Source organism: Artibeus jamaicensis, unplaced genomic scaffold (assembly GCF_021234435.1).
Source record: "Artibeus jamaicensis isolate MK-2021 breed Jamaican fruit bat unplaced genomic scaffold, CSHL_Jam_final contig_444, whole genome shotgun sequence".
Classification (NCBI taxonomy): domain Eukaryota; kingdom Metazoa; phylum Chordata; class Mammalia; order Chiroptera; family Phyllostomidae; genus Artibeus; species Artibeus jamaicensis.
This window is the reverse complement of record NW_026521831.1, coordinates 8,337,805-8,352,670: the sequence shown is the minus strand read 5'-3', so window position 1 is coordinate 8,352,670 and position 14,866 is coordinate 8,337,805. Positions and strand designations below refer to the sequence as shown.

General features: G+C 59.2%; 1 protein-coding gene across 2 annotated transcripts in view; it reads right to left on the bottom strand.

Moving 5' to 3' along the window:
- ITPK1 (inositol-tetrakisphosphate 1-kinase) overlaps positions 1 to 14,866 on the bottom strand; it is a 129,027-nt gene that overhangs the window by 12,336 nt on the left and 101,825 nt on the right. The window contains exons 1-4 of one of the 2 annotated variants that reach the window (XM_037130228.2): positions 4,709 to 4,851; positions 4,083 to 4,181; positions 3,654 to 3,694; positions 1,539 to 1,704 (exon numbers count right to left, since the gene is read on the bottom strand). In XM_037130228.2, the coding sequence (XP_036986123.1) occupies positions 1,539 to 1,704; positions 3,654 to 3,694; positions 4,083 to 4,181; positions 4,709 to 4,724 (322 nt within the window). In that variant the 5' untranslated portion in view covers positions 4,725 to 4,851. Of the gene's footprint in view, positions 1 to 1,538; positions 1,705 to 3,653; positions 3,695 to 4,082; positions 4,182 to 4,708; positions 4,852 to 14,866 lie in introns of those variants that run through there. The other variant, XM_037130226.2, reaches the window with a different exon arrangement.

The window sequence follows — 14,866 nt, the reverse complement described above, 5'->3', positions numbered from 1 at the left end:
GGAAGGACCTGTCCCCTCCACCCATGTCCTGGAGAATCCTGCTCAACTGCTCTCAGCAGCCGGCGTCATGGTGGGCAAAGGGGACCAGAGACTGGGAGTGGGGGCTGGGAAGGGCCTGGAGCCCCAGGCCCCCACCAACCGGTCCAGTTCAAAGGGCCGCCATCAGGTTGCGCTTCTCATCAGAAAGCGCGCTTGGGAGAAGAACGAGGCCGCGGTGGCTCCCTGGGCGATGCCCAGGGGACACGGGATCGGCTTTGGGGACAGGAGATGGACACGGTGGAAGTCACTCGGCTTGCCTCAGCACAAGAAATGTCTCTCCGTCAGCTCGGTGGGTCTGTCTACTCATTCATTTGGCCCGGTCTGCATTTTGTCGTGAACTGGCCACTCGGAAGTGGCCACAGAAGGACACGCCAACCTGGAGCCCTCGTCCTGAGACAGACGACACAGTCCCTCACCCCGCTGGTCACTGGCCCGGCCCTGTGCAACCAGGAGGAAAAGCGGGACACTTTTCATGTGGAAAAGGAAGGCAACTGTGGTACATTTCTTTGAGAGATGGAGTGATTACGTTTAAAAAAGGAAAAAGGAAACCACCTAAGGTATAAGTGCTCTTAATCCAATGCATTTTCCAAAGACTTAAAGCATATTATTTTTTTAAAAAAATAATAAAGAGGACTTTGAAAAAATATCAGCCCCCCTACCCCCCGAGGCCCACAATTTACAAGAACACCTGCTGTTCCCAAACAGTCACATAGCCAAGTCGCCCGCAGACACCTGTCAGCCCAGCTCCAGGTCAGCCCGTCCCAGTGGGGGTGGGGGGTGCTGGGGTGGGATGAGGCCTGGGCTGTGCTGAACCCTGACAGCCGTCTGGGGCCCTGGAGCGTGTCTGCAGGAAAAATGGCTGAGAGGAGGACAAAAACAGCTGGGCTTCAATCAAGGGAGTGGCCCGAAGCCACGGGTTGTGACAGGTAGTTGCGGCAGAGGGACTTTAGGGAGACCCGTCTGTCTGCTGGGGGGTGGGGGAGAGTGCAGCAGGGACGCCCCCCCAAGTGGTGGAGGGCTCCCCTCACAGAGCCCGGGCACTGGGTGCTCGAGCCACCAGGGCAGCAAACGCCCTCCGAGGGGCCTCTGGGAAAGCCAGGCTCACTCTGTTCCAGACACCGCCCCATTCCAAAGGTTTCCGGAACTTGCCTTGGCAACGCCTTCAGAACCACTGGGGCGTTCTTTTGAGGAGCCCCAGTACCAGCAAACCCTCACCCTAGAGTCTGTTTTGGAAATGGCCACGGGTCAGTGGATGTCAGGTGAGCAGCTGAAGAAAAGCTGGTGGAGCCACCAGCCACCCTGGAAGACCCCTCGGGTGCCCCGAACGGCAGCAGCATCCTGCCAGTGCCACTGCCGTGCGACCTCCGAGGGGCACTCGGGTCTCTCAGCCTGAGGGACACAAGTCAATCCCCCCTCAGATCATCGCTGCCTCCTCCAGAGACAGCTTGGGGGGCAGGGGCTAGTGCCCAGGGCAACCGCCCAGGGAGGGGGGCAGTTACCTGACATGCCCGCCGAGAAGTTCTTGAGCGAGGGCCTCTGGACCACTGTGTAGGACTCGCCGACCACGAACACTTTGTACAGGACGGCGTTGTGGTTGATGAAATTCTGGACAACACAGGGCGGCTGCACGGCGCTCAGGCCCTCCCGGTTGAACACAATGGCCATCTGGGGGGACAGGGCTCTGTCGGCACAAGGCCTGCAGCCTCGCACACAGCGGCGCACCCGTCCCCTGCCGCGGGGCCGTCTCCGCCCTGCGGCGGGAGGACTCGGGAAGTGGGGAGAGACTGTGACCATCGAGCTCCATCAGGCTCGCCGTGTCAGGCCGAGCTGGCCACACAGCAGAACTCTGCTGCTCACACTGCAGCCCGGGAACGGGACCCCCGGTTGTGTGCCACCCCACCCTTATGACATCCGTCGAGGACCCTCCACGAAGGCCCAGGGGCGGGAGGCAGAAAGCAGGAGACTGTGGAACAGGGGCTGGGAGGCCTGTGGCCGGGGCCCCACAGACGGCCAGGGCTGCTCCTCACTGAGCACCCAGGACAGGCCCTGTTCTCCCCACTGTGTGAGTGACCTGGGGGTGTCCCCACAAGGCACCTCCAAGGCAGTGTTGTCGTGCCCACAGTGACTGTGTCCTTGGCCTTCGGACGGGAGCAGAGGCAGCAGGAGGGCCGGGTGTGGGTCACACCGCAGCCACACAGGCAGGGGCTTGCCCTGTTGAGCTCCACTTCTGTCCATGCGACAGGCTCTGGGTGGGGTGCTCTGGGCTTTGGCTCGGTGGTTTAAAACCAAGTGGGGGGACACTCCACTGGGGAGCACACCTGTGTGCTTGCCTTGGCTTGAAAACAAAGCGCAGCACTTAACAGCCCTGTGAGCACACCAGTGGCACGTACAGGTGCCACTCAGAGGCTGAGCAGCTAGAAGCCGGGGTCCTCCTTGCTGCACTCGGCACCCCCGGCACCCCTGCTTAGGTGGGCTGTGGAGACCCATGAGAGGGGTGCCCCTCTCGGGCTAAGAACTGCCCAGGAGGCAGGAGACCCACAGTACCAAGGCCCTGGGAGTCTCCACACTCCAGACCGTCCACCTTAGGGGGGGCCTCCCCGAAACAGCACAGGGGGGCACATGTATGGGCTGGAGCCAGACTGAGAGACTGAGAGGTGAAACAGCTTCCTCTGAGGGCACTGGCCCAGTGCCTGGGGATCCGACCCAGCACCACGGCCCCTCCGGCAATGACCCAGCAGATGCGGTGAGCACTTCCTGCGCTGGGGCTGGGCCCCATGGCAGCTCCCACAGCCGCTCCCAATGCTTCACAGCCACCATCGGAGCCCTGGTTAAAAGCCTGGGCCAGATGCTCAGAGAGCAGGCCGAGCACAGGGAGGGGCCTGGCCCAGGTCCATGTGAGTGGCAGCCTGCCTCCCTCCCCACAGGCTGAGCTGCGCTGATTGGGCCGGTGCAGTCACACTGGGATTGTGGGTGCCCTTCCATCCTGACACCCCTGACAAACAGAGCTTGGGTGAACGGGACAGGCGGAGGGCTGGCAGGCAGGGGCTGGTGCCTGCGAGCACAGCGTGGGCTCCGGGGACATAGTCTGGCTGCTCTGAGCCTTTCTGCTCCCTCCCGGGGCCTGGCATGGAGCCCAGGCGGCCCGGACGGGGAAGGCTCCGAGAGGACTCCCAAACTCCGAGACAGCTGACCTTCGCAGCAAGGCCTCGGCCCCCACCCCCGCATTCCTTCCCAGGAGCAGAAGTGCCTGTGGCCCCGCAGCCCGCATCACAGCATGTACCGCAGCACAATGCCAGGGTCTGTTTGAAGACACTGACCCACACACGCATGCCAGGGGCAAGGGACACTGCCACCGGGGGTCACCTGTGGTCATTGGTGAGGTCTCAGGGAACATCTCCGAGGTGGGCCCCAGGGCCAGACTCTCCCAGAGGGTCTGCTCTGTGGCTCAAGTATCTACTGTCCAGCACGCCCACCCTGTGCCTGGGTGAATAAAGAATGGACGAGAGGGTGCGGAGAGGATGCCTTTTCCTCCTCCGGGAGCAGGACAAGGAGTGGGACGCGGGGGGCCGCAGGGCCCGGGGCGGCCGTGCCAGGTGCTCGGACCGACCACTCACCTCGTGCGAGTTGGTGCCGTGGGCCACTCTGGTCTTGCAAACTGCGGTGGGTGGGGAGAGAGAAGCGGAGAGGAATCAGTGAGGTCACTCACCCACAAAGCCCAACCTGATGGGTCCAACGGGAAACTCAGACCTCGAGGGGCCCCTCGGGGGAGGGGCAGGTGGGGCGGGGAGACACTCGGGCTGGACAGCGGCTGGCACCTGCGCTCAGGCGGAGTGGGGCCGAAGAGAACCTTCTGTCCACACCCCCCGAGGACCCATTTCCACAGTGTGTGTGTGTGTAGGGGGCGGGTAGGACGGGAGGGAAAGACCCAAGGCCAGGCCCTCCCTGGCTGAGAAGTCCTTTATCCACCCTCCAAAAGTTTAAAGCCAGGGGCCCCAACAGCCCCGCCCGCCCGCCCGCCCAGCAGGGCCCCGGGCGGCACACACTGAATGGGAAGGCCAGGCCGTTCTTCTCCAGGAGCTGCATGGTGTCATCCCCGCACAGGCTTGTCAGCTCCATGAAGGGCGGTGAGCAGATCCTGTCGTCTGTGGACGGGGGAGACGCCGGGTCACCATGCCTGCCCACCAGCCACCCAGGGCCCAATTCCTGGGACAGACCCACCCCTCGAGGGCCACCCTCAACCTTGCTCTCCCGATCTGATACCCCAAACTCCACAGTTGTGTGTGAACACAAACATACACACACACCAGCATATTTTAAAATTATACCACCTGCCCTGGCTGGTGTGGCTCAGAGGACTGAGTGCTGGCCTATGAACCAAAGGGTCACTGGTTCGATTCCCACTCAGGGCACATGCCTGGGTTTCAGGCCCGTAGGAAGTGTGTCAGAGGCAACCACACATGGATGTTTCCCTCCCTCTCTTCCTCCTTCTCCTCTCTCTAAAAATAATCTGTAAAAAAATTATGCCGCCTAATAAACATTTCTATAATTTTAAAACCAACATGCAATTGTGCAACCGGAGATAAAAGAAAAGTCAAAACCACACACGTTCCCACCACCTCCTTTGCCTTAATCGCGGCACAAGCCCATTAATGCACATGGAGCTTTATACCTGAATCCTGTTGCATAACCCGAATTTTCACTCAATAAACTGAGAACATTTTCCTGGCTCGTTGAAGACTCCCCTTCCTGCCACACGCTGTATCGGCTTAACGAGGATCACAGAACTGAGCCTGCAAACAGCCCTCGGCGCCGTCCAGCACTGTGCCGCGGCTTCGCTCCCATCCCGTCTGAAGTGTGCAAAACAACCCCCAGGAGGAAACCAAGGCCGGGAGATTGCAGGGCGTGACAGTGGTGCCTGCACAGCCACGCCTTCCCCTGGCAGGGCCAGCGGGGCTCCCGACCCACCCCATCAGCCAAGGCCTGCTCTGTCTCGCTTCCCAACTCCTTCAAGCATGCCCGCCACCCTCCTCCAGCCCCCAGCCAGCGCTGCCTGCTTCCGTGGCTTCCGCCTCATCACCTGGGCCTCCTGAGCTGTGGCCCTGGTGATGGGCCCTGGTGGGTGGGAGGATGCGCCCACCCAGTAGATTCTAAGCATGTGGTTTTTGGAAAAGATCTGGGAGCTGAGTCTGCCCTGTTCACCGGACACCTCTGGCCAGTGCCAGGCCCTGAGTGAGGGCAAATCCGTGGCATAACAAATGCATTCCGGCGCTGCCTACTGAGTGTTCGGTTACATTACTGGTTTGTTATTACTGCTTCTTGTCCAGCGCCCTTCCCTGATCAGACCACCTCAGGAGGTGGGACCACCCGGTACTTCTGGGCACAGGGTCCAAGAAAGCTCAGCATTAGTGGGGTGGGGGCACCCCCCACACACACAAACTTGGAAAATGAACCAAAGTAAACAAGCAAAATAGCTCGTCTCCCACAACATTTCAGCCACTCGACCAGCTAGGAGGTCAGTACATTAGCCTGAGCTGAGGTCCAGCCTCGCATACCTCATAAAGACGGAGGCCAAGCATCACACAGTGTACATTAAAGGGGTTTCAATGTCCCTCCATGTCGCCTCACCCCCAAAAGTCCAAATTCCAACTAGGCAAGAGTGTGGGCCAATTTCAGGGTTGCAGAGCTTCCGAGGGACCCCAGGAGGGTAGTCTGGAGCCAGAGCTGGCCAAGCCCTGGCAGACAGCCCCCCAGGCGCCCCGCAGATTGTTCACTACACTGTCACAGTGCACCCACACTGAAATAGAGGCTCAAGGTCACATAAAGTTCAGCGCCGGAGCGCTGGGTGAAGGGCCAGGTTCCCATGGCAGGCCAGGAAAAGGTAAATCGGGAAAATCAGGGCGGGGACACGCCCTGGCTTTTGTCTGGAGGCCATTCTCTAAACCAGCCAATTTCTGCACCCCTAGCCTGGATTCGAGCTGGGGTGCAGGCTCTGGGGATAGGCTGGCGGACCCTCTACGACTGCAGAGGGAGAGAGCGGGTGCGAGAAGGCTCAGGGCTGCAGACACACGCCCTGCGGTCCAGCCCCAACAGAGGGACGTGACTCAGGTCCGAATACGCAAGGTGCGGCAGGGCAGGCTTAGCACAGGCGCTCACCTGGGCTGGCAGCGCCCCACCTCGGCTCCGTCCTCTCCAGGGCGATTCAGAGACCGCCTGGGGCCAACAGGCCGAGTCCCGGAAGAGTTCCCAGGCTCCCCGCCGCCAGACTTTCCAGAGCAGGTGACTCATCCCAGCTTTTATGTTTGCCTTGCAATGACCTCCTCGACTTCTCCCACCCCAGCCCTTTGGAACTTTCACACTCCGTCACTGCTAATGGTCCACACCTTGGCGAGCTGCACTTGGACTTGCCGTGTGCCAGATGCTGTCCCCTGCAAAGCACTGTGGGTGCTCTCACAAGAACCCCATGAGGAAGCAGTCGCCCCATTTCACAGAGGAGGACAACGGGGCACAGAGTGGTAGTGCCCCTCACACAGTGAGTGCTGCAGCCACACAGCTCACACCTGGGCAGCTGGCTCCCGGGTCCATGCCATTGACCACGGCCTCTCCAGCAGAAAAAGCACCCTCTGCACAAAGACAGAAGGGAAGAAACCCCACGATCCTATCGACAGATGCAGAAAAAGCACTTGATAAAGTCTAATGCCCCCTCGTGATAGAAGCATTCAACAAAATACAAATTGAAGGGAACTGTTCTCAGTCTGATGGAAGGGCATCAACAAGAATCCACAGAAACTCCCTCCCTGTGGTGAAAGACAGGACTCTCTGCCCAAGGTCAGGGGCAAGACAAGGACTCTACTCCTGCTGTGCTCAACACTGCACTGGAGGCGGTGGCCAGGGCTATTAGGCAAGAAAAGGAAGTAAGAAACACGCAAGCTGGAAAGGAAGGAGCAGATAGCACGATCTTGCACATAAAATCCCAGGGGATTCACACGCAGAAACCCAAAAATGATTAGAATCAATGAATGAGTTCAGCAAAACTGCAGGGTACAAGATCAATATTCAAAAAGACCATTGTATTTCTATACCCTAGCAATGAATAATCCAAATGTGAAATTAAGAAAATAATTACACTTCAATTGCATCGAAAGACATTGAGAAATAAACTTAACAAAAATTTAAACACTGCAACCAACAAACTGTTGAAACAAATTTAAAAAATAACAAAATGACCAGACAAGCTACGTTTGTGGATAGAAAATGTAAGATTATTAAGCTGGCAAAATGCCCACGACGCCATCTGCATTAAAATCCAGTTTTGTGCAGGAATGGACAAGGTCATCCTAAAATGGAAATAATCCTTCCTGAAAATGCAGTGGGCCCAGACAGCCAAAACAACCCTGAAAAAGAAGAACAAGCTGGGAGGACTCACTCATGCCAATTCCAAAGCTTACTACAACGCCACGCAGTCCAGAGAGCATGGCGGCGGCGTGAGGTTCAACAGGACTGGCTTGCAAGTTCAAAACTAGACCACATGGCTACCATCCATGGCTTTTCACCAGGGTGCTAAGACAAGGGGACAAACACTCAAGAAATGGGGTTGGGACGCGTGGACATTCGCATGTAAAAATCGTAATAATAACACAGAAGAGCGGGGCTCCTGCCTCACACCAGACACACACACTCAGTCGGGTCCGGCTCTGAGTTCCGACCTCCGACCGGACGGACACTGTCCGAGAAAACGCCGGTCTAATCTTCACGGCCGTGGGGCAGGTGGCGGTTCTTTAGGCACTAAGAGCACAAGCAGCCAAAGTAAAAGTAGACAAATTTGACACTCTCAAATCTAAAAACTTCTGTGCTTCAAAGGACACTATCAAGAAAGTGAAAAGAGAACCCACGGAATGGGGGAAGCATGTGCAAATCACTCATCTGTTTAGTGTCCAAAATATATAAAGAACTATTAATAAACCAGTAATGAGAAGACAACCCACACTGAAAATGGGCAAAGGATTTAAATAGCTCTCAAAATAGGACCTATGAGAGGCCAAGAAAAACTCAGGAGAAGACGTTCAGAACCACTCGCCAACCGGGAGCCGCACATACAAACCACAGGGAGACACCACGCTGCGCCCACCGGGACGGCTTCAGCGAGAGAGACAGATGACGGACCACAAGTGCTGATGCTGCCAGTGCGGGTGGAGAGCGGCGGCTGCTTGGGGACCAGTCCGGCAGCTCCGCAGTTAAACACAGTTACAACAAGACCCACCCTTTCCACGTCTGGACACATAACCCAGAGAATGGGAACACGTGTCCACACGAACACCTGTTCAGGAGTGCTCACGTGACCATGGTTCGCAGCAGTCAAACAGCAGCATCGGCCGGAACGTCTGCCAGCTAATGAGTGGGCACACACGACGCGGTGTGGGTGCACGAGGGGCAACATTTGGGCCCAGAAGGGAGGGAGTGCTGAGACACGCGACGGCACGGATGAACCCGGAAGACGTCACGCTACGTGAAGGGAGCCTGTCACAAAAGCCGTATCTTGCCAGCCTTCAATGACCTAAAGTGTCCAGAATAGGCAAATCCGTAGAGATGGACGAAGACTGTGGCCACCAGGGACCGGGGTCATGGGGGGGAGTAGGGAGTCACTGCTGGTGGGTGCATTTCTTTTTGGGGTGATGAAAATCTTTGCAATAAGATAGTATGTACCACTTTGTGAGTATATTCAAAACTAATGAATCATGTGTATACTTTTAAAAGGTGGATTTTATGGTAAGTGAACTATATCAATAAAAAAAGAAAAGAAAAAGAGAAACACTCCACGGGACACGGGGCTAAGCGAACGTGTCACACGAAGTGGCCCCTTAAATCCACCAGCGAACCCGCAGGATCCCGTCCACCACCCGCCAGATCCAGGGTGAAGTCAGAGCAGGGCAGGGGAGCGCCCCTGGAAGTGCCGGGGGTCCAGATGAAGTGCAGAGATAACACGTAGCTGATCAATGGGCCACGTCCAGCATGAGGTCAGATACCCCCACCTTTCCGAAATTTTAGGTTCTGATCTATGAGGTGGCAGCCTGGGAGGTGCAGGATCCAGCAGAGGTGGCAAAGGACCAACTGCGCCAAGGGAAGAGGGGCACACGTGGAGCTTGCTGACCACCCCCGAGGTGCAGGCGCCACTGGCTGCGGACCCCACTGCTGCTCCAGGGGTTGGGCTGAGACTGAGCCCACCGCCCACTCACACTGCTGGGAAGGGTCCTCAGTCCAACCGAGCTCAGTCGCCCAGCCTTGGGCGAAGGCAGTGCCGAGCCCACGGGCAGGGACCCGTGGCCCTCACTCAGCCCGCCCCCTCTCCAGCAAGCCGTGAGGGGTTCACTGCTTGAGCCACCTTCGGGGAACTTGCAGCCAAAACCATCTGACATGCCTGTGAGACCACCGTCCATTAGAAACGACGACCACTCGCTCCGACTGTGGTTTCAGCAACCACCCGACAAAGAAGTGTGTCAGGACTCAACGAGACCCTAGGAGCTGGAGACAGGTCACCGTCACGACCGAGCACAGGCGCCCCTGCCCTCGTGGTGTTTGCCTTCCAGCACAGGGGCCGGACGACAAACCAGACTGATTTCCTGACAGGTAAGATGGACTACCAGGCAGGGTCGGCAGTGAACACAAAGCACAAGGGGTGCTTGCTGGGCGAAGTGGGGGCACAACTGGGGGGGCACAGCTGAGCAAGGACACGGGAGCACGAGGGAATGGGCCCTGCATCTGGGCTGATGAGGGAACCAGGCCCTGCAGCGCCATGGTGGCAGCAGACACGCCAGCCCATCCTGTGTGACAAACTGGCAACGGAGGTTCCCCCAGCTCCACCCCGGGAAACTCGTCACGTCGCCAGCAGCTCCTGGGCCCAGAGACAGAACAAAGGCCCCTTCCAGAGGTGGCAGCGCTGGGAGCCCGGGAGGCTGTTTCTGGCTCCCCGAGAAGGGCTGAGTCGCTTGTTTATTCCCCGTCTGTGTGTCTGGATGGGGGTTGGAAAGAGGCTTTTTTGGGTGAGATGGGGGGTCGTGCTCTGTTAAGAGCTGAAACAGAAGCCCCTGGGAAACTGAATCACCCCTGTCTCCCTTCTTTGCCCCCGGTGTCAGAGTGAGAAGCTGGAGGCCCTTGGAGATGGGACGTGGTGCACCCACGTCCATGAGTTTGGGGGAGAATAGTTCAAGGCCACATGCAAGTTACTGGCAGGCCCCAGGTGAGACCTCAGGTGTCCCGAGTCACACAACACTGCCCTGCATACTTTGCCAGTGGTCACACTCTCATCCGACTGGTGGCAGCTGCTACAGGCTAGCAATTAGACAAATGATGGATGACAAACGGGGCTACCAGAGGGACAGCTGGGGGTGGCCGCGTGGGCAGGCGGTACTGTGAGGGTGCCGCCTGACTTTGGCCCCAGGCCAGCTGCCCACCGGTTAGAAGCTTTGGAAACGATGGAACTCTGCTGGGTCTTGCTCCCCCGTCTATAAACTGGGAGCCCAGGCTCCCTGGGGGGCTTCTGGGAGGCCACCTGGGGACACCCACCGGAGAGCAGGTAGGCTGAGTCGGGGCCATGGTCCGTGTCCAGCTGCCGGCCTCCCCCTCGCTGGCAGGGCAGGCCCTCTGCACGTGGCCGTGAAGGAAGCCTCAGTGGGCACTGACGGTGTTGGGCCCGGGGGCAGCTGTGACGAGGCTCTGCGTTGGGTCCCTTCTCTTGGACAGGCTGAGCTTCCTCATCCAGACGGCAGCTGATGCAAACCAGACCCAGGGAAGGGACGGTCCCTGGGGGCTGGAATCCTCTGAGGCTTCTGTGATGGGCAGGGCCACAGAGACGAGGGTGACGGCCGTGAGTGAGGGCTGTGCCAAGGGGTGAGGAGCTGGACGGCAGCCGAGGGCAGGGGCCCAGGTGGCCAGGGGCTGGCTGAGTGTTCCTGGCGGCCAGGTGACATCAGCTCACCTGGAACGTGCCTCGGGGAGGACTGAGTGTGTTGTGGGCTGTCCGCCTCGCTAGAACGTCCCTTCCACGAGGGCGTGGCCTTGTGGTTTTGGTCACCACCACGGGCCCAGTGCCCAGAATGCCGCCTGGCACATGGCAGGTGCCCACCTGTGGAGCAAAGGGGTGAGCAGCGCCCTAACGCAGCGCCCAAAGCCGGCTCCTCGGGCACGAGGGCCCCATCAGAACGGACGCAGGGCCTGCGTCGGCCTGCCCCGCGTCCCACACAGCTCCGTCGGTCCGCTCTCCCCCTGCCCCGAGGCCTGCCCCGGCCAGGGTGTGTGCCGTTTCAAAACAGCGCAGCAGCCACAGCCACCGCCCACCTGGCTGGTCACAGCTCAGACCCTCTCGGGCACGAGCAGCTTTGTTCATCTTCCCTGCTGCCCCTGCAACGCAACTTTGCCTTTTAACTGTTTTGACTGAGTGCTGCCACCAGTATTTTCCCAGGACTTTGCATGTCCCGGTCACCTGACGGGTGACATTTCCCCCTGGAGTCTGACATTTACGCCTGTGCCCATCCCCCACCCCCGCAGGCAGGACCACAGTGACCACCTCTCGGGCAGAGTCTGGTGCTTGTGCCAAACCACGCCCACAGACCAGGCTCCCGGAAGTGGGGTTCTGCAGCTGTGGGAACTGACATTTCTATGGTTCTTGCCACACTGTGTCGTGATGTGTCCCATGTGTCCCAAAGGGACCGCAGGACTTTGCCGGGCACCAGCCACAGAGGGTGCTCACCCACCCCCCTGGGTCAGTATCATGAGGGAGGATGACAGCCAACATGGCGATGATCTCACTCAGCATGTCAGGTCACTCTGCCGCCAACGAGCCTCCTGACTGAGCGCGCTGAGGCATGTAACCCCCAGGCCCCCGAGACACAGTGAGCAAAGGCCTAGACATGGGCCCGAGACCAACACGCACTTCCAGCAGCTCCCCAGGCTGTCCAGGCAGCCCTTCAGCTCCTGGGCTCCTGACCAGTAGAACGGGGTCGTACTATGCCTGTCCTGTCTGCTTGCTGGAGTCGCAGTAACAATCAGGGACAAGAAAAAGTGTCGTGGAATCTGCAAAATGCCAGGTAAAGAAGCCAGCTCCTCCTGGGGGCGCGGGCAAGGGCCGGTGCTGCCATCTGCTCACACTGTCCCCGCAAGGTGAGGGGCGGCTCTGGGACAAATGCCACCACGAGCTCGGCGGTGGCGATGGGTGCTTTGCCATCCCCAGCTCCTAGCAGGGGCAGAAGTGGACACAAGGGGAGCAGCCTGGCCCCGGGCGTGCTGGAGGAGGGCCAGGAGAGAGCATCTGACTTGGAGTTCTAGCCCATGGATGGGGGCTCGCGACCCCAGGACACTAGGGTGGCAGCAGCCCGAGCCCTGGCACTAGGGAGCGTGTGCGCAGGAGGGCAGCCTTCTCCCTGCGTCCGGGAAAGGCCAGGGAGGGCTCCAAGGAGGAGGCGGCCACAGCCCAGCGGGCATTGGTGGAAGTGGGAAGTTCAACCCATTCCAACCCACAGAGCTGCTGCGCCGACCAGGGTCCCCTCCTTTCAGGCAGACTGTGGGCCCCGTGAAGCAGGGGCTTTGTCTGCTATGTTCACAGCCAAACCCCCATCACACCAGTGAATGAAACCAACACTGGGGCTCCCACCGCTCCTGGCTCCAGGCACCCAGATGCTGCCTCTCACGGCTGGGTTGGGTCCTGCTTTCCTGGGCTCCTCCCGGTTCCCAAGGTCCCGTGTTGTATGGCAGGAAACAGCCTTATGCAGGCGGGGCGAGGAGGTCCATTGTGTCACTGAACGGGGGGCGGGGGGAGGAACAGGACTCAGGGAAAAACAAATGCCCTGGTTCGCAAGGCCTGAGCCTCCGCACAAGCTGGTCCTCCTGCCCAGCAAGCCTTTCCTTCCAGCCCAGTCTTGGCCTGGGAAACCCGCTTTCCTCCGCGCCTTGGGGCAGGCTGCTCCCTCCTCTATGCGCCCCCTTCCCACACATCTAGGAGGAGGCCCCTCTGCACACACTGGGCACCTGGAGGGTCTGCAGGGGCCTCGGGCTGCCTGGGTTTGAGTCCCAGCTCCACCTCGTACAAGCTGCGTGACCCTGGCCAAGTAACTTCGCCTGCCTCCATTTCCTCGCTGGAAAATGAGAACAACAGTAGCTACTTCACAGGGTCGTCCCCTCCCCCACACTTGAAATAGTTCCTAAACACAGCTCCACCCCAGGGTCCAGGCAGCTGCCGTGGCCCCAGCCTGCCCAGCACCACGCATCGCCCCAGCCTGTCCTCCTGGGATGCAGACAGGACAGGCGCGAGGCCGGGCACCAGGCGGGACTTCCTCCCAGCAGCCTTACTCCGTGCTGACTGCCTCCTGTTACGGGCTGCGCTATGTCACCCCACAGTCACGTGTTGAAGCCCCAAACCCTGGCCCGCCACAATGTGACTGTGTTTGGAGACAGGGCCTTTTAAAGTGGTGATTACGTCAAGGTGCTTTAGAGTGGACCCAAATGACTAGGACCCAGTCCGAGCAGCGTCCTCATAAGAAGAGATCAGGACACTGATACACACAGAAGAGCAAGCACGAGAAGACACAGGGAGGGGACAACCACTTAGCAGCCAAGGAGAGAGGCCTTAGAATAAACAAGCCTGGACCTTGGACTTCCAGCCGCCACAAGTGCGAGAACATGAGTGCCTGTCGTCTGAGCCACCAGTCCGTGGGGCTCTGTCATGGCGGCCCAAGCGGACTAACACACTTCCCCGCTCCTCTCAGGATGCAGAGCCCCCAGGTCGTTCCCAGCTTCACCCGGGCTCCTGTGGAGGGGTCTCCTCTCCAACTGCCACACACACCTCTGGGACTCCCTTCTCCCCTGGCAACGACCCGCTCGTCCCTGCATCCTCACGTTCCCTGGAGTCCCCGAGGACAGCTGTCTTCCGACACTGCCCCTCCCGATGGCGCCTGGCCAGGCCTCGGCTACCAGCAGCCTCGTCTGTTCTAGCACCACCTTTCTCAGATGCTGCTACCTTGGTTGGTGGCTCAGCTCCTGTACCCTACTCAATGTCCACCTTTGGGTCCCGAGTCAGTAACCAGACAGTACATTCCTTGGGGTCAGGACCGGCCTTACCCCTGGCCCCTCACTGCTCGGAGGAGGCAGGCAGCATCAAGAACCATCATGTGTGAGATGAAACAAAAGAGACCTGGAAGCACTGGAAGCCAGAGGAGAGGGGAAGCACGGAGCTGCAGAACCAACCAGCACAGGGAAGAAAGGGGGCCTGCAACTTCCCGGCTGGCCACTGTGTGGCGCTGTTGGTCTGGCACAGCACTGCCACTGTCGCTGTCAACGTAAGGGAATAAAGCTGGGAGAGCCTGGCCCACCAGTAAGCAGGGCTCCAGTGTTCATGACTCAGCGTCTGATTGTCCAAAGTCACCTTTCCTCTGCTGTTACATTGTTAAGGGGCAGGAGCCATGTGCTCTTGAATCCTAGACAGTAAAAGACGTCCTGCATGTTCTGGGTGAACCAAGTTTCAGCAGCTTTGAAAACAACCCCAGCGGCTTTCTGGCTCATGATATGGCAGCTGCCCCAGTCATTCGGAATTATGGAGAACGGATGGGAACGCGGGCACTGGCCTGGGCCAGGAGGAGAGGAAATGGAGCTGGTCTCCAACCTACGGCCGGACACAAGACTGCAGGGGGCGGCCCCTGTCCTCCCTGTGCTCACCGCTGACCTGGCCAGGGAGGGGCCCTGCATCCCATCCTAGCACGCCACGTGCCGGCCCCACGCGATGCTCCACCCTCACCTTCTCTCTCGGGGGTGGCAGGGGGCTCTCTGGGGAGACCCTCACTGCCCA